This window comes from Ascidiella aspersa, chromosome 9 (assembly GCF_963924565.1).
Source record: "Ascidiella aspersa chromosome 9, kaAscAspe10.2, whole genome shotgun sequence".
In the NCBI taxonomy this organism is placed as follows: Eukaryota; Metazoa; Chordata; class Ascidiacea; order Phlebobranchia; family Ascidiidae; genus Ascidiella; species Ascidiella aspersa.
Genome location: NC_139455.1, coordinates 21037810 through 21057582, shown reverse-complemented (window position 1 = coordinate 21057582; position 19773 = coordinate 21037810). Strand labels below are relative to the sequence as shown.

Here is a 19773-nt window from a genome sequence, read left to right as displayed (position 1 = left end):
TAGCGTGCTTATTTTTTGGTCTTGGCAGTTGGTAACGCTGCCAAAATATAGCCTTGTTTATTTGGATTATAAAAAATAAATTTTGGAATAAGTGATTATAATTCGAACAAATAATGTTTATTCTATATTGTACACAATGCTTTGTTGAATTCAAACTGTGACTTGATAGCAGGAATTTGGCTATGTTTAACTGAAGTCTCGATCAGCTTTTCTTAGATAGCATTAAGCACATCCAACATCCCCTAGAACAGTTTTTGTCGTTTTATTTTGCGCAAAGCAACTCGCAAACACTCGATAATTTAGATCAGACGGGACAAAAATTTGAAAAAAGCGACGTGAAAGGCGGCGACTAAATTGCAACTGTTTGAAGGACAGACGAGGACAAAGTAAGTCTAGGCTCATCTTTTGTTCTTTTTCAGCATGCAAATTTGGTGTAAAACGGGTACGGCCTGCATGACACAGTCGGTGAGTAGAGTAAGTTGTGCTATGGGCAGGTTTTGCAGAAGGTCTGTGTTTGAAAGCGTGGACAGAGGAAGCTGGTTAACTCGGGCGATTAATTTCGATGGTGAAACTGGGTCGGTCGGCCTGTTTATCAAGGCTGGATGCTGATTGGTTGATGTCGGTGAAAGCTGGTTCTGATTGGCCAGATCGTTGCCGCGGGCCTGCGGATGAAAAATTGTGAATGAATAAGGTTGTTTGAAAACTTTGTCTGTTTTTTTTGAGCTTCGCACCCTTGACTGAATTTAAAGAAACTTTCGCCCCTATGCGAATGATATGTTTAATAGTCACGATGATCAGCTTTACACAGGTAGTTTTTGTCACATTTATAGTAGTGTTTTGACTGTTTTCAGAAAAATAGTAAGATTCGCTTAAACGTAAAACCTGCAAATTACGCGAAAGTTGTTTGATACCTGTGGCTTTCATTAGCAAAACGTTAACATTCAAGTTTATTATGTCACATAATTACGAATAGTGTGAAGGTGAGTTTTTGATTGCTATGTGTAAATTCGTTTTTATTCTAGAAAATACGAGTGCGCATGGACTCAATTTGGCTGAAAACTTTTCCAATCGGTCAAAAACTGTAGAACATTAGAGATACTAAGCTTTTGATGCTGCAAGCAACTAACTAACACAAAGATTTTTTTATAAAAAACCTTACGCCCACTGACCGAAGTACATTTTTTGGCCATGTTAAAAAAACCTAAATACCCGGAAATATCACAATCATAATAGGCAAGCTTAACTCACAAAACTCGAATTATATCCAATCTTAATACGAAATAAACGAAAACACGCATATCTTTGGTATAGATTTGGTATTTTTCACCTTAATGTCAGCGATTGCGGCTGCAACCTTTGCGCTGCGAACACTCATAGGCGATCTGGTGATGTCATCGTTTCCTCGTGATGACATCATCGGTCGTTTCGGGGCCGGAAGACTCAGTCGGCGGCTGACGATTCTGAAAAACAACAAGGTTTAAAACTGCTAAACAAAAAAGATATACAATAGATAGAAATCCCTCTTCTGACGTAAACGAAGTATAAACTGACGTTTCGGCAGCAGATACCAGTTGAACAAATCAGGGATAATTAACCTTCGTTTATTTTAATTTTGCTATTTTGCTTGTTTGAGCAGAGTAATGACGTCACTTGGTATCGGATCGGATCAGATCGCGATACTTTATTTCAAAAAGATCGGGTATCGGTATCGGAATGGAAGTATCGGGCATCCATACTGAGGGTTATTTTCACCTGCTGTTGATCTTTTTCATCCTCCAGTCGGAACGTTGGTTGGAATTGGGAGAAGACGGGATTGTTTCTTCTTCTTCGGGTCGGATCTTGGAGGAGCTGGAGATCGGCTCGGCAAAGGACACGCGACGGGACTGGAAGAAAAATGAGCAAGATAATAAAAAAAAACAGATTCAGATTCATATTTTCTGGGCAACGTGAAAAATATGAAAGAGAAAACAAACTTAAGTAGTTTCAGAATAGGTGCGAGTAAATACACGACCCATGCAGTTTAACTAAAGGTTTCGCTAAATATAGTTTTCCGTCCTACAGCAGCGTTAAGTGTCCCGCTTTTGAGTTCTTTTAATTTTTCTGTCGGTGTGGTGTCCATTCAGCAATTCCCCGGATCACCAGAATCTGCTTGTATTTCCTCAGCGAGGCAAATCAGGACTGCGTAGCAGGACTAGGGATTCGGGAGTCGATTTATTTGCCAGTAGTCGGGCTCTATTCTCGGATAATAGGGGGATATTTCTCATCCACATATGATGTGGGGGTTGGGTTGAGTTGTATGACACTTCTATGAGTGGATTGCTGTGTATCAGTGGTTCTCAAACTTTTTGAGCACATTAAAAAAACAACTATTTAGCGGCACACTATTAACAGAACAAATAGAGCAATTTTACAATCACCCCTAGCATACGACAAACTATATGTACAAATTTTTAATTAGTAATGAATAGTGCGTATTTAAGGCCAAAATGCTTGGCCTTTTTTAAGGCCAAAATGCGTCGTGTATGCCTATTGGCATTACAAATACTTCATTTTTCAGAAATTACAAAAGTTTCGCGGCACACTTGTCAATCCCTCGAGGCACACTATTGTGCCGCGTCACACAGTTTGGGAATCACTGCTGTATATTCACATTATTTATTAGGTTTACGGGGGATGGGTTAAATAAAGAGTTGCAAAATTGGAGCGGGCACTGGATTCAACAGAGTCGGACTCCCTGGTCGAAAGTGTGCTCAACTTAGTTTTTTCGGCCTTAGGTAGAACTGTAATCGGGTTGTTTGAAACCGACTCTGCAACCCTGGACACCTACTCTATGTACTTCCACTGCTTGGGTACGCAAGGGCAAAATATAAAATCCCAATAGCTGAGCGAAAAACGCTACCAACCTTGTTAGCAGGGCTTGGCAACTCGGATAATCGTCTCTTCAAAATACCGCTCGGACTCATTGGTGACGTTGTGACTTGCTCTCGCAAAGTTGCCACTGAAAGAAACACAAGCGCACGTTTTTAAATACATTCATGAACGCCGTGAATAACAATCTATTATCAAAAAGGGTTGTTTTCCGTTTGTTTTGGTCGTTTCGTAAGTTACCAAAGCTAAATATCATGGTGTGTATTAACTTGAGTCAATGACTTGACTTATGTCTTTTGGACAAATGACTTGGATTGAAATAAAGCGTTTTCATCAAGAATTTTTTAATAAAATTGGTTTATTTATTTTAATTTTGCACATAAAACAATTTTCTTGCTAAATGTTTAGTTGTTTTTTAGTTGAGTTACTGCTCATAATCGAGTTAACCAATTTTAATAGTTGAACAGTTAATTTGTGTGAGACAACGACTTGGAATTGACTAAATATTTATTCAAAAAGACTTGATTAGGAATTAAATTATTTTGCAAATGACTGGACTCGGACTTAAGAAAATCTTGTTTACAACACTGCTAAATACACTTACGTCTGTTGGTTGCGCAAGATTTCGGTGTAACGACATACTCGTCTGATGGTTTCTCTAAAAAAAGAAAACTGTTATGAATTTTTTGATTTCTTTAAAGAGATACACATAATTTATAAAATTTAAATCAGTTATGCATGAACTTGTTGTACTCCGTGATTTTTACGAAATATTTCACATAAAACTATATAATATATAAATAAAGAAAAATCGAAAGCAACGTATTATGCAGTATATAGAAACTTCTTTGAACTTCACAACGCGGCATTTTAGATTTAAAACCGTCTCCATCCAATGCAATTTGGCGTTGTAGCATTTACGTCAATTTCTTTATATACGACACGAGCCATTGCAATGTCGCTATATTGGAATCACGCTACACTGGATAACGTCATAGGCAGGTTTGCTGATAAGCACTGCCCACCGAAGATGGGCTTGAATACAGTCGGGTACAATATTCAAAACAGGCAAAAAAAAAATACACGAGTGCACGTAAAACGATAATTTTTTTTTAATTCGGTAACATAGGCATACAAACTAAAATCCAACCTGAAAATTGACGAGAGTCGAATTTCACAGTTGACCCATGTATGGTATACACAATATGCGATGGCGATCAACGATCAACAGCGTGATGGCTTCATACAAGTTTACCCACGCAAAATCGGGCAATTGCACGAATGCACGTAATATATCGCGCTTATTGCAAAAGGCTGCGTATTATTGTTACAGGTAAAACCCTATTTAACCTGGGCAACACCGGGTATTTCGACTAGTTGCTTGAATGCGGAACAATATTCAAAACAGGCCATTTCAAACATGGTGTTTAATTGCACAAGTGCATGTCAAACTTTTTTTTACGATAAAAAACAAAAGCATTAAAAAACTAAAATCCAACCTGAAGACTTGGGAGAGTCGAATTTCACAGTTGGCTCTGTCGTACAAATAGGTGCTTCCTCCTTTTCCTCCGCGATTGTCATGAGAGTGGCCGGAGTCTCCTCCACAACGGCGTTCCTCCGCTCCACATCCGCTTGGATGACGTCATCAGTAGTTGTTGGAGTGACGTCAACGGGAAGGTTTTCCACCACGACAACTCCAACCGAGTCCGGAATTTTATCGGATGTACCGATGCTTTCATCCGACTCTTCGCAGAGGATTTTTTGAGGAGGAGAATCCGTGCTCGGAGGCTCGGCGTTTTCCTTCGTCGCCAAGCGCTGACGGGAGCGCATCTGTCGCGACTGGTTGTCCTTGGAGAGCACTTTTGGCGTGGACACGCGCTTTCGTAAGGAGCGGCGCAGCGGGGTCCCGGGCTTCGCTTGGGTTTGGGAAGAGTCGATGGACTCCGGCGCCGCTTCAAGATCGGGAGTCTTTTGACTCGGGATGTTGCCAAGCGGACGCAGGACTTCGGGTTCAATCGAGGCGATGGTCACTTTGAGCTGCTTCCCGTCTTCGATCGCGCATTCCTCCTTCGCTTCGGGTTCGGCATCGCCTTCGAAGCTGACGTCGAGCGGTTCGACTCCAAGCTCCTTGTCGCCTCCGTCTTCTTCGTTTGCGTCCTCCTCCTGATTTTCATCGCCGGGAAGATGTTGCGTCGTGTTGAGCGACATTTCGGCCACTTCCACCACTTCGTAGATACTTTTTTCATTGTCGGCGTTATCAGAGCGGTCGAGTTGCTCGCTTTCGGAGTAGCTCTCTTCAGCGCTAGTGTCGTTTACCGGATCGCCACCGGGAAGATTTTGCGTCGTGTTGAGGGACATCTCCGCCACCTCCACCACCTCGTAGATGCTCTTCTCCGCCGCTTTTTCATCTCCTCCCGGATCGCTCTCTTCGCTTGAGGAGTCGGAATGCGGAAGAGTCTGATTGCAAGTGATGTCGTTCACCTCCACCACTTCGTAAATGCTTTTTTCTTCGGGGTCCACTTCTTCTTCCTCTTCTGTTTCTTCTTCTCCCGATTGGCTATCGTCCTGCGACGAAACGTCCAGCATTTCGACGTTCTCGAAAACGCTCTCGTCGCGATCCACGAACACGCTGTCGTCGCCGTCGCCGTCGCGTCTCTCCTTTTCATCCGTGACGTCATAAAGGCTGGTGTCGATCTCTGTATCGTCAGACCCGACGGAAGTTTCGTCGAGCGGCCGCGTTTCGTTCACCGAGATCTCAGCAACCTCAACAACCTCGTAAACACTCTTTTCCACTTCTCGCATGACATCATCATCATCATTATCAGTGACGTCATCCACATCGCCTGTGACGTCATTGCCGTCTTCCGACTCGTTGGTGACGTCACACGCCGATACGAAGTGCTCGTTTTGGCTTGCGTCCGAGTCATCCAGCAGCACGATCGCCTTTCGACCGGTGACGTCATCGGTCGACATGTCGGCTGCGTTGCTCGTGACGTCAGGGCTGTCGTCATCGCTCAGTTCTATGACGTCTTTGCTGGTTTCTTCCTTGGTGAACTTGCTGCTCAGTCTGGCGCTTCTGCGCACCGAAGTGTCGTTGCTCTTCACTTTAGTTGACTTGCTGTTCTCATCCTCGGTTGGGTTTGCCAACTTTCGCAGATTGACAGACCTTAGGAAAATTTAGTTTGTTACAGTGTTGTAAACAGGTCAGTTTGAAATTAGGTTCCAATCATATTTGTGAAATAACTTAAGTCCAAGTCAAGTCTTTTAAAAAAATAACAAGTCAAGTCTAAACGATAAACCTTTAACATTGGTAAGCTCCTTCGATACAAAACAATAAGTCAACTAAAAATAAAGAAAACACAACCTGTAGCAATCTGATGGTTTGACGTGCAACAATAAAGTTAAATAAATCAATATATACCAAAATGTAAAATAAAAACACTTAATTCAAACTCAAGTATATCGACTCAATGACGTAAGTCTAAGTCAAGTCATTTTGTCCATAATAATTAAGTCAAGGCAAGTCGTTTTAGCGAAAAGACTTAAGTCAAGTCAGGTCATTTGAAAACAGTGACTAAAGTGCGCTTAAGTAAAGTCATTGACTTAAGTCATTACAACACTGATTAGGTTATATATGGCTTTTCTAAACAAAGGCAGTGAGTCGCTGGAAATAACCATTCTGAAAAAACAATTCCGACACCAATTCTCAACTATTGATAAACATAGATATATTTTAGCCCTTTAAAAAATAAAATAAAGAAATATTATTTAAGCAGAAAAATAATCTTGTCTCCATTTTATCCATTTTTATTTCAAAAGACGTTCGGTTGATTTAATAAAAACATCCAATCCATAGTGTTCGGTAAAATCGACATTTCGTTGTTCAAAAATGTTTCGGCCATATCTCCTGCTTTCATCAGTGTAAAAAAATTGAAACGTTTGGTTGTGAATTAGTTGAGCTCTGTTAAGCACGTAAGTATTTCGCCCTAGAAAGTGCATTGAATATCATACCATATTTGCGTATCCAGGTGAGATAATAGTTCGATGTTATAAAGATCAAATATAATAATTTACCAGATTTACTTAAATTACTCCAGTAACTTAAGTAATTTGTAAAAAAATACTTACTTATGAAACTATAAAATTTATTTAGTTATTTTTTGTTTTTAACGCATGAAACGTTACTATTAGCCTGATCAGCTTATTTAACTGTTTACACTAATTTACCAAAAACTTTGAGAACCTGTCACACTAAAAAATTGAATTATACCTGTTAAGGTTTTCTTGCTGCTTTTCAACAGGAGACTCCAGCATTATCGATTCCTGTTAATAAGTATCTATCAGTTTTCACTTTTGCCTTCAATATATTAATTTACATTTGTGAACAGAAAAAAGTGTGTAGTGATCCAAAGTCATACAACTGAAACCGTAACCTTTTTCAAACTTCTTATTAGATATAAAACATAAACACTATATAGAGGTACATTACCGTGAATCAATATTATATATTGGAAGTATTTTTAGGATTTTAGAAGATAAAATTAAATATTTTATATAAGTTAGAAAGCAAATAATTACCTCCACTTCCATAATGGAGCCATCTAGAATTGAACTTTGACATGAAGACACCGAAACTAAAAAATAAAATAAATCAATAGAAGGACAACAATGACATACACTTAAATGTCGATATTACCGACACGTTTTATTTTTGAAAATTTAATTCTAGCATAAGGAAATAAAAATACCATTGAATGTGGAATTGTCTGTTTCCGCATTGGAATCTTTCCACTTGATTTCGAACCCATTTTGTTCATAAACTTGGGTCAAAATAAATCTGAGAACAAACGAAAATTAATTTGTTTTATTTATTTATATTTTATAAAAATAAAATTTCGTAGAAGAATATCATCGATGTACTTCGGTACACAGATTGATAATGAGTTGCAAAGTCAAAAAGGTCAAGTATATCGACATCATCATGATTAAGATGTTTCGGTACGAGGCTATATCCTATTCAGCAGTGTTGTAAACAAGTCATTTTAAAATGACTCAAGTCCCAGTCAAGTTATTTGTGAAATAACTTAAGTCCAAGTCAAGTGTTTTCGAATAAATAACAAGTCAAGTCCCAGTTCAAGTCATAATTAAAGCAAGTCAACTTCAAGTCATGTCCTTGTCATAAAAATAAAACGTTAAACTATTACTTTTAAACTCGCATGATTATTAACAATAACTGAACTAAAAAATAAGTAAAACGGAACATATAGCAAGCAATTTGTTTTTCTTGCAAAAATTGGACGTATAGCTCAATTTTATAAAAAAACATACTTAAAGAAATGTTTTATTTCAACCCAAGTCATTTGTTCAAAAAACTTAAGTCAAGTCAAGTCATTTGTCCGAAAGACTTAAGTCAAGTCAAGTCATTTTGCCCAAATGACTTAAGTCAAGTCAAGTCATTTAAAAACAGTGACTTAAGTGCACTTAAGTCAAGTCATTGACTTAAGTCATTACAACACTGCTATTCAGTTAATGTGACTGAGAAGTAAATCAAAGCATCACTTATAAAAGGTGGGACACAATTGTTAGTATTCTCATTTAATATAGTCTTTGATTTATTTTTTAATAAGACGATACAAGTTTGTATCGAAATGTCTTTGGCATAACACTGTCGATCTACCCGACCTTTTTGGCTTTGCAATTCATTATCAAGCTACATTACAGATCGGTGCATAATGTACCCAAGTACATCGATGAAATTCTTCTACGAAATTTAAAAAATAATATTGCGTACAGGAATTCTTCAGACACTGCAGTGGCGTCAAAGGACTCCAGAACTTTCATCTCCCAAAACTCGACGGTGGCATGATAAACGGAAGGAGTTGAATCTTGGAGCGCACAGGAGAAGACGTCGGTGATCGGTTCCTCCTGGAAGAGATCGGAGGAGTAGGGAAGACGAAGGGTCACCTGCCTCCAGCAATCCTCCACGTCCTCTTGAAACATCTTAATCATCCTGTCAATAAAACAACAAAGAACTCGTGTTAAAACAGCTAGAATTTGTGGGTGGTTGTGTCAGACTTTTATAAAAAGTTATGTCAGATTAAACAACGGTAAAATAAAATCGAAACTTAATTAAAAAAAATTAACAGGTAAATTGTGCAGATTTGTTTTGAAGGAGTAAATCACTTTTGATGGTGCTTTGTATGGACATTTGTAGAAATTAAAAACAATATTTTTTAATGTTTTTTAAAATCTTTTCGCGGTTGACAAATTAGCATAAGGAAACAAGTACCAACTTAGTAATATTTTATTATAAATATCTCGTATGGTCGGGTCGGAGCTGGTCCTCTCCCTTACAAGCTTATAGTTAGGATATAACACGGCATTTTAGAGCATTAAAGGTATAAATCTAACAAAATGATACGTTAACATTTGAACGAAATTCAACTTCTACCACCAATGCAGCTTTTTAAAACATAACTAGTCAAAAATACACGTTTTACACTATTTAATGTTGTTTTAGGCAGTATTTTGCCTAAAATATCGACTATTGTTATCAAAATAAAACCGTGCCAGACATCTCCATTTTGAGAAATCAAACGTACTCTGATTCTTTGAGAAGAATTGTTTGAAATATCGAAGCAAGATCAGCGAACAATTTTAAGACCAAGGACTGCGGAATAGTCTCGAAAATGCAACGAACTGCTGGCAAGAAATTAACGCACAGTTCCAACGATGGTGGCATCTGGATAAATAACTTTAGTTTAAATTATGAAAGATTAGGTATACTAGGTGGGCAAATGTATTCAACGGAAGAGCCATTTGCAGAAAATACAAGTTCCGTAGAGCCTTAAAATTATTTCAATGCAAAAAAGGTAAATAATGCAAGTTCACCACATTAACAGAACTGTATTATAACAAAACGGTAATAATTTAACACAATAATAATAACGGTAATAACAAAACAACACGCACAAAATTTATCAATAACGGTCTTTTGTTTGATTTGCTAATCTCCAAAACCTTGGCAATGAAATTGCGTTGACTTGCAGTTAAATAACTAACTCTTCGAATTATAAGTCTAGTGTTACGTCATAAACGAAATACTGGCCTAAACAAAGAAAAGATAAAGAGAGAAACATTCATAAATGGTACTCTTGGTAGCCTTTACAATTTTTATGGAATTTTACGATTCGATTAGGGGAGCCACAAAAAACATGCCGGCGAGCCGCAGTTTGCCCACCCCTGGGTGATACTAACCACCTTGAGGTGACCAGACAAGATTTCAAATAGGCCTAATTTCATTTGGTTGACATTACGTTTTTTACTGTCCTAAATGAAGCAATAATATTTATTTTTATTTTTTAATTATATTTTATAAATCCCAATAAACAATTGTAGTTGCTTTATAAGAAAGTTTCCACAAGTATTAATGGTAAATTTTTATTTCTTACCATTGCGACTTTGAAAATAATATTCACAGTGAGTGTATACAAATCTTCCGAATCGACGTTAGACAAACTTGCGATGCTCGATCTACGCTTGTTTGTTACTGGCGCTTGTTCCAGTTTTGCTCCAGTGACAATTGAGTTCAAAAAGTTTTCCAAAAGTTTACACTTGGTGATATTCAGGACCTAACCAAACAGTAAATCCTATTAGTACACCAAAAGTCATCACAGACTAACCGAATCTGTCGATCAATAATGCAAGCAAGAAAGGTTAGAAAAAACAACTAGCCTGCAGTGAGGTTCGAACTCACGACCTCCGGCCATACCGGTAGTCGCTCTACCAACTGAGCTAAACAGGCTCAGAAGCAAACGAGTCGACAAACCATGAAGCCAATACTTGCTACCATGACGCCAAATATTTCATTCTGTTAGTTAGTAAAAGCAAGGTTACATTCAAGAGGGTCTGCGGTACCATATCATTGAATGAAATATACAAACAAATATGGGTTCAACAACTGTGATCGAGCCTTTGTGAAGCTGCTTTTTGATCAACGATTACGGCTTACGTATTAAAATGGTTTCATTGATCGACAGATTGATTGATCGACATATTCGGTTAGTGGGCGATGTCGTTGGTAAAAAGCAGTTTCAGAAAGGCTAGATCACAGTTGTTAACACATATGTGTGTGCATCTTTCATGAATTTATTTAAGATTTTTTTATATATGAAAGTGACTTTGCGTTGTGCAATACGAGCTATTTAATTTAAAACTGAAATCTTTCCAGTGCTAAATAAAACAGAATTCAATAACCTATGACACGTGGAACGAGATGCTTATATTTTAGTTCATTCATCTCGTTTAGAATTTAGATCTAAAAAAAGTCTTTCAGAATGTAAACACAATCGACCTTTTAAAAGATACCATCATTATATAACAATAATGTTTTGTATGTTATTTTTTATTATAGTTGTAAAAATTATACCAGATCATAGAAGTTTGCTAATTATGTCGTGGCCGTTTTTGGCTGGCATTATTCGGAATGTTGCTGCAAAACAACAATACACTAACACGTTCGCTAAATTTCCAAACTAGAAAAAAATGTAGCCGCCATATCTAGTTAAAAAAATATCGCCCTGGATCCAAAAGTTTGCCTGATCCCGAAAACAATAAAAAACAAAAACCTTACAACATTATTTTCCGAAAGTAGTTTCATGGACTTCGATGCAATGTGTCTCCTCGCTTCTTCTGACGTCACAGTTTCAACTTCCGTAGATAGCTTTACAAAATTTTCCCACAAGCTGTTCCACAATTCAATTGCTGAAAAAAAAGAAAGAAAGAATGTAAAATCTTAAAAAAATAAGCAGTTGATGTTTAAAAGACTTACATGATTCACAGTGAGAAAGATCATCGTTGTAATCATTTCTTGTCAATAAAAATTGAAACTGATAAAGAAGTAGAGTGTAAATTGAAGAGAAATCATGTTCCAGACTGTCACCCTGGTTTATATTTCCAGTCTAGATAGACAAAATTAACAATCAACAAATAACTAACGTACAATGTTATGTATATCACACAAGTGACAAGTTAAAATTTTTGTTTTAAATAAATTAACAACAAAAATCTAAATTAAAAATCAACAAAAACTAAGATATGTTATTTATATCCAACAAGTAACAAGTTACAAATTTGGTTTTAAATTTGCGTGTTAATGTACATTAGTACAATAAATTCAACAGTTGCTTTTATGCATGAAATAGTTTGTAAAAATCGAGTAGGCATATATTCGATTTCATGGAGTACTTCAATTATATGTCTTTGCCTAAGGCCCCTTATAAAAGCTAAGATACCTTCTCTATGTAATGAATTGTCTGTTCGGCCAGGAAGTTCCATATGTTGAGATAGAACATGTGGTCCAACTTCAGCTGACTAGTGACAGCTTGAACAAACTCCAGTACGCCCATCTGTCGCTCCATACCACAGGATATTACTGACTTTACACAATCAAGCAGTCTGCAACAAAAATGGACAGCTACATTATATCAGAGTTTAAACACACTGTTGTTTGTTAGACTATAGTCGGTTTTAAAGAGCGTTTTAATATTAATTTAAAGACAATTAGGGACTTTTAAGAAAATTTATTGGATTTTAAAGACCTAAAATTTTATCACTTTAATTTTTTAATATAATTTTAAAACAAAAAAGCATAAGTTAAAACAATAGCAATGATTTTAAAATTTGTTTAACTAAAATCACTTTTTAAACACTTAACTTAAGTCGCACCTAAATAATTTTGCAAAAGATATATTTTGTTGAAGACATTTTAATGTACAAATCCAATTTTAGAGTTTTTAGCAACCCTAATTTTGTAGGTAAGTGATTAAAAAGAATCGTAGGTCATTTAACAAAATTAGTTAATATTGCAGGATTTGCAAAATCAACAGTACTGCGATTTGGTGAGAAATATGATGGACACGGCTCTTTAGGGTGAAGTATTCGCCCAATTGCTGTAAATTTTCTCTTTATATAGTTTTATCAAGTAGATGTGGCTAAGAACAGGGCCTAGTAAAACTGAAAAAGGTGGGAAGTCACTTTATAAGGCAACTGGACAAACAATGAATATACACAAAAACAGAAGTCCTGAATTGGTACATATTTCAATAAAACGCTCAGGCTACCAACTCCAGGAAAAAACAACAATGATGGACCACATGTAAACAGTAGAGACAATGAAAAAAATGTCACCCTTTTTACAAAAATCGAAAAATTTGCAAAAAACTTTGAATTTGCAAAACTTTTGATGCAATTTATCAAGAATATTCGAAATACCTACTCTGGTTTATCAATGCAGTGCTGGACGATTTGCGTTGAGAGTAACATCTCCATCAGATTGAGGTTTGGGGTTCGGTGTATCATTCCCATACCGATGCCATTGTCGGATGAATAAAGCAAGCTGGAGTTAAGCACCTTATGTGGCAACTTTGTTAAGCTACTAACAACCATCTGCAAGAAAATATATATAAATTTGTTGGAGTTCATTTCTATGGTGTGCTTGCTATAGATTGTAGACTGTAAAGGGTGTTTCCTATATATTGTAGCTGCAGAAACAATTTACAAAGCATTATTATTACGACTTTTACAGTCAACAAAATTAAAAATACGCTTATAGGATGAGAAAACTCTCGATATTATCAAAATGGGCTTAACCAAAATGTCGTTCTTCAAAGTCAATTAGAAGAAAATTGTCAATCAACAGCTCGTTTGTAAAGAATTATATATTGTAAAGAGAATAATGAGATATTGAAAACAAAATATCTTGCAAGCAAATAAAATGAAACAAAAGTGTGAATTATGTAGGTTGTTAAAATAAGTTAAAGAAGGTGATTTCAGAAACCTTACCATAAGAAACTCTGGTGGAGAATGAGAAGTGCTTATAACATGATTTGCAATTTGAAACACCATCCTGACAATTTCATTATCTTTCTTCCGTGAAATACAGTCATTGGCTACATTTAGAAGAACATTCCAGAAGTCCACAAATGTTTTATCTTGAAACAGAAGTTATACAATGTCAATGTGGAATTCAAACAATTAAAAAATAAATAAAAAGACTACTCGATAAAAAGAAACTACTAGCATTTATAAGCTACATTCAAAAACTAGCTTCTACTAGATTCTGGAATGTACACATCATTAATATCTTTTACTTTGCTATATTCTTTTGGTAAAGCTAAAGGGTACAAAACCAACACAGAAGCAGGTATCAAAACAACATAAATGTTGAAAATTAATAAAGAGATATTTGAAACGTTTAAAATGGTACCTACCTCTGTATGGGCTTTGATATTCTTACTACGTGATACTAAAAAAAGAACTAGGACGCTCAGTGGTATATATACCTGGAAAGTCTTCATTTCGTGTACAAATTACATCGCTGATAGCAGGTAGCAGAAATTCCTGGAATCGCATAAATGTGGATGGCGAAGCAAAGAATGGTGTGATTAGGGGTGCTATATGAAATAAGTTCAAATTACATTGAAATGCTGGGAAAGGAAAACAAACTAGATTGGAGCAGATAGCTATAAAGAGCTCATAGACAACGTCACACTATTTTATGTTTTTAGTCCCCCAATTAAACTCCTAAACCTTTGAATTTCACCTACATACCACTCTATGTCATGTCTAAAAGTTCGAAAAGTTCTACGATATATATATTCTATAAAGCTCCGGACAAAAATCAGTCTAAAAGAAACCAAAAAAGTATAGCGACAAAAACAAGATATGTCCCTAAAGTTAATTTTTGGCCCTTATAGTAACAAAAAAACCCTCATTAATTTATTTAAAGGAGCTTGTCAACAGACAAAAAACAAACAGAACAAAATGGTAAAGGTGAGAAAAAAAATTTATTAATTTTGTTTTAATTATCAAGTAACTTACTGCGATATTAATAATAACAAACAAGCAACTTACGAAGTGTAAAGTCTTCCTCAGCATTCTGTGTGTCCAACAGCAAGTGAGACAACATTTCGATTCCGAGTTTTTGCAGCTCCTTGTCTGGTTGCGAATCACGCAAAAGTAAGTCCTGAGAAAGGCGGCCGGTCGATCTCCTGCATAAGCAGAATATTACTGCAAATAATCCATAAAAATATGTAGGTGTGACATGGACTTTTTAATTGACCTTGACGTTTTAAAAGCATTGTCAGTTTTGACAAAAAATCAGTGTTGGGAATAAAATAGTGTTCATTGCAACTTTGCAACTCAGAGTTTAATGCCACCATTATTAGAACATAGATAAATTGTTTGAGCATAAAAAATGTTTTGGTTAAATTTAGCCCAGATCACCCAAAATATGGGAGTAATATGTGCTTTAACTTTTAACATGTAATGGTTGTAATTTACACAGAAAAATTGCATGTTATGGTGTTACCTCTTTCGGAGTGGACTTGAATTGGATGAAACGCATTGTAGTAGAAGAGGCTTACAAACCTAAGTAAAAAAATGACTTTTAAACAATAAAACAAACATCATAAACTTGTTTGCAAAACTCGCAATAATTAAGGATGTGGCAAGATTGGATATGTTAAAACAACTAAAGAAAGGGATAACTACAAATACATTAATATAAAAAAAATACTAACCACTTCAAACAGATCAGGCATCTTATCTCCAAGATACACAACAACCTTCCACAAAGTTTTCAATCGTTGTTTCACCAAATCTTGTGACTTCAGTTTAAGTCTTAATGGCTGGGTTAGAAGCTTGATGTATTTTGAGGAGGCTATTATCTCTATGAATGATATAAAAATATAAACGTTTTAAAATTATAAAGGCAGTCAAATAGAAATTTATAGCAAAATGACAGCAGGAATTGTTGACAGAAGTATCTCAATTACAAAACATTTACAGTTTGACTAAATGTTACCTATTTCTGTTTTAAATCAAATATACATGTCAATACAATAAATTAAGATCCTTAAGGTTTACAAACACCTTTGTTTGTGGCAAAACAATCAATGAAACATCCCCAGGATTTGAAAGCTGCGGACTTTGTTTCATCTTTAGAGTTTCGAAAACCCTAAAAATGTGAAAACTTTGTGTAAATTAAACAATATTTCTACAATATTTCTATGTGTTTACCCAAGTTATAATAACTTGAGTCAATGACTTGACTTAAGGCATTTAAGTCACTGTTTTTCAAATGACTTGATTTGACCAAGTCTTTTGAATAAGCGACTTGAGTTGAAATAAAAGTCTTCATTAGGTATTTCTTTATAAAATTAGGTTATCTTGTTTTTGCAAATAAAACAATTCTCTTGCCAAATGTTGTGTTTTTGGTGTTGTTTGGTTTAGTTTTTGGTTATTGCTCTTAAACAAACGAGTTTACCAATTAATAATTTAAGATTTCAAAGGGGACCTGGAATTGACTTGCTCTAAAGACTTAACTGGGACTGGTTTATTATTCAGAAAGACTTGACTAGGACGTAAGTTATTTCACTAATGACTTGACTTGGACTCATTTTTTAAACGATTTGACTAGGACGTTTAGCATTACAAGAAAATAGTTTCAGCCTAACTTTGTTTTAATTACCACAGGGTAAAATAAATGATATATCCAATATAATAACAAACAAATTTTAACAGGTACATACTTTTTCAACAAATGGAAGAAGTAGATTCGACAAGCTGCTGCTCTTTTTAAAGTTCTCTCCAACCAGCATGGTGTAAGCCGGAATATTTGAAGTTAAAATTTCTTGAAGGACCTCGTCGGTGGTGGCAATCAATTTTAACCCAGGAAGAACAGACTGCAAATAAACATTATTTGTTTATTTACAAAGGAGTGAAATACACCACAGAATAAGATTTGATGATTAAGTATATTTAAATGTTAACATTGGACAAAGGTTGTTTAGCTGCAATGCGATAACAAACATTGTTTTTGCAAGCAGATAGCTTAGAAAAAAATCACACACTAGTAAACAAATTATTTTTTAATAGCTTTTTCAAGAGTGTAAAAGTTAAAGATTAATGTGGAACAGGAGTTCTTTAACTGCAGTGCATTAACAAACATTGTTGTTGCACAATATAACATAGAAAAAAACATCTTCAGAAAAAAATTCATTCTTGAGGACCTTTTTCAAGAGTGTGAAAGTTAAACATTAATGTTAAAAAGTGATTGTTTAACTGCAGTGCAAGAACAGAAATTGTTTTTGCAAGAAAATAAAATAGAAAAAAACATAGTAAACAAATTCATTTTTAAGACCTTTTTCAAGAGTGTGACACTTGGAATTATAATTTCCCTCCTCTGGTCCACAATAGTATCCATATTGCACTTCATGGCTTCCACGGCAAGTTGACGAGTCCCTGCGTCTGTGTGAGAGGAAAGTAGAAGAAGGCTCTTCAACCAGAGAAGAATGTGATCTTTCATCTCCGAAGGACACTGGCTTATCAGTCTAAGAATACACAATGTATTTATCTTGCATATAGCAAAAAATTGTCGGAAAAGCCTTATTCCAGGGATGGCAAACCTTTTTGACTGCCAGAGTCACAAATAAGAACTTAACCTTTAAAAAACGCACAAGTTAAACATTTAAAACATGTTGATGTAATGCGAAACTTTACTACTTCGCAAACAATTGTTTTTGTGTTTGGTGGTATTCAAATTTTTTCAAAATGGTTTTGCACAAACTATAAGAACGTAAAAGGTCTGTGCTGTATCACTTTGTGGCCAGTGGTGGTCTGCTATCCCTACTTTCTGCTGTAATATAAGCCTGATTTATGGCATTAAAACTGGATGCAGAAGTATAAATTTACAATTATTTTAAAATAAACAATTTTGATGTCAATATCCAAGTATTCAGGTAGTTATTAATTTATGCAAAGAGCATGACTTGGACTTTTTATTAAGAAGGTCTTACTTGGTTATCACTTCAACCGTTTCCATTTCAAGAGTTTTTGGAACATCGATTGCGGTCAGAATAGACTCAACGAAAAGTTCAACAACAGATTTGCTAAATTCTTGAACTTTGACCAAATTTAAACACCTTTAAATGATAAACAAGGTATTTTAAGATATAGTGAAATATGAAAAGAAAAAAAAATACACTTATCATCCTAATGAAAAATACTGACCTTTGTAAGACATTAAGATTTTTGCATTTTGCCAATATTTCAACAACATGTTCTAAAATATTGGTTTCTTGTTCAACTGACAACGATATACTGTAAATAAAAAATAAACACAGGATTTCTCAAAAGCATGTAACATTTTAATAATAACAATGTAAAAAAATATTAAGTGATTTGAAAGTAAAATAAAAGTCCTTGCTATTAATATTTTTTACGAAATTGCAAAATTCTTAGGGTAAAAAAATTTCACAAAATGTTGGCGAATGTCTAAAAAGGTACTGACCCAAAAACAGTAGATTTTGCAATAGTTGTAAGCAAAATATCTATATCCTCAGTGAGAACTTCATTATCAGTTGACGTCAAAAGTGAAATTAGCTGATCCAGCAATTTTAGCACATCGGTCTTGCGCAAGGACTGATCCAATTTGTCCACTTCATTGATTTTCCTACAATCAGTATCACAAAATGCAAATGTTATATGCGGAATTAAATCTATATTATAGAACTTTGGGTTTTTTAAATGAAATATTTATGCAATGATTTATTTACATCGTACACTGTTTCATATGGTTTAAAATAAGACTCCTGTATTGATTTTAGAATACTTATTTATTTGTTACAAATCCTGTTTATCAACTTTAGTAAAAAACAAAAAAAAATTTTTTACAGCAAAAGTTTATAATGATTAATTTATATTGTACATTGTTTTATATGGTTTTAAAAAAAAAATACAACATTTATTTCAAAATAAATATTTATTTGTTATCAACCTGTTTATTGACTTTAGCAAATTTATTTGGTCATCTCCAGAGCTGGCAGAAAGATTAGCGATAACCTTCTTCATTTTGTTGCATAAAATATAGATTCTCCGATGAAATTATTTTATTTAAATTAACACATTTAGTTTGTGTATTCGTTTTGCCTTGAATGCAAAAAAACAAATATTACTAGCAACCAGTTTTCATACAAAAACACTAGACAAAAGAAACAGGATGAAGAAGTGCTTATGTATTTTACAAGTAGCAAAGTAATTATATTAAACATATTTAAAATGTATTTAACTAGATCAAATAACAGAAATAAAAAGCCAGGATGTGTGGGTGCTAAACGATACCTATACATACTAGGGCAAGGGTTCCCAACCTGTGGTACGCATACCACTAGTGGTGTGTGAAGGTTTTTCAAGTGGTACGCAAGTAGCTTCTGTTTTTATTATAAAAACCTGGTTTCACAACTTTATATTTTGTTTATCTGGTTTTGTTTACAAAAAAAAGACTCAGAAAGCCTATTTATTGTTACGTAACTATTCCTGTTGTTTCGTATCATTATGATCTTCAAAATAAAGGTCGCGGTATGCATGGCAGTAAAGAGGTCCAAGTGGTACACGATTGTAAAATGGTTGGGAACCCATGAACTAGAAATGAACTAAATTTCCTAAAAAAAGCTAATTTGTTTAGTATTTCCAACCAATGGTGTGCAAAAAAACATGATTGCACGCCTGCACACCTCAAAATTCAGCACTTCACACCCCATATCTTGCGCGCAGTGCCACTTGGTTGTTATGGTTTTTGGTAGTAGTTTATTTACTTTATTTACTGCTGCACACATTTTAGCATTAACTTCATAAAAGCGACACAATTTTAGATTGCATAAAGATTATCCCACACAATATTAAATGTTTCCAATCTGAATTTGTCAGGTGTCCAACCCGGCATGCACACCTGGGTGTTTTCAGTTTGTACTGCACAAATGTTCATGTGTACAAAATCTAAATCAGGTATTCACAGAAATTTCTTTAAAAAATCTGGGGTGTTTACCAGTAACAAAATAGACTGGC

General features: G+C 35.1%; 1 protein-coding gene across 1 annotated transcript; it reads right to left on the bottom strand.

Annotated features, from left to right (window-relative positions):
- Positions 1–266: 266 nt before the first annotated feature.
- LOC146133548 (uncharacterized) lies at positions 267–18780 on the bottom strand. The gene is made up of 28 exons (XM_083397785.1): positions 18707–18780; positions 18221–18382; positions 17941–18030; positions 17727–17852; positions 17072–17261; positions 16461–16613; positions 15802–15886; positions 15450–15598; positions 15239–15297; positions 14782–14918; positions 14211–14321; positions 13711–13859; positions 13145–13314; positions 12162–12324; positions 11699–11828; positions 11501–11631; positions 10320–10499; positions 9471–9610; positions 8660–8878; positions 7617–7705; positions 7447–7502; positions 7139–7191; positions 4368–6034; positions 3473–3526; positions 2904–2998; positions 1753–1883; positions 1328–1460; positions 267–662 (listed from the first exon to the last, which is right to left on the bottom strand). Exons 1-28 carry the CDS (start codon positions 18778–18780, stop codon positions 399–401), a joined length of 5160 nt encoding a protein of 1719 aa, XP_083253911.1. The 3' UTR covers positions 267–398.
- Positions 18781–19773: the final 993 nt, after the last annotated feature.

What these genes read in the sequence shown, in the direction of transcription:
- LOC146133548 (XM_083397785.1), bottom strand. Translation starts at nt 18,780, where the DNA reads ATGAAGAAGGTTATCGCTAATCTTTCTGCCAGCTCTGGAGATGACCAA. An exon ending in ACGAAATGAAGACTTTCCAG is followed by an intron (nt 13,860 to 14,210) that starts GTATATATACCA and finishes TTCTGTTTCAAG; the next exon opens with ATAAAACATTTGTGGACTTC. An exon ending in TCTTTCTCACTGTGAATCAT is followed by an intron (nt 11,632 to 11,698) that starts GTAAGTCTTTTA and finishes CTTTTTTTTCAG; the next exon opens with CAATTGAATTGTGGAACAGC.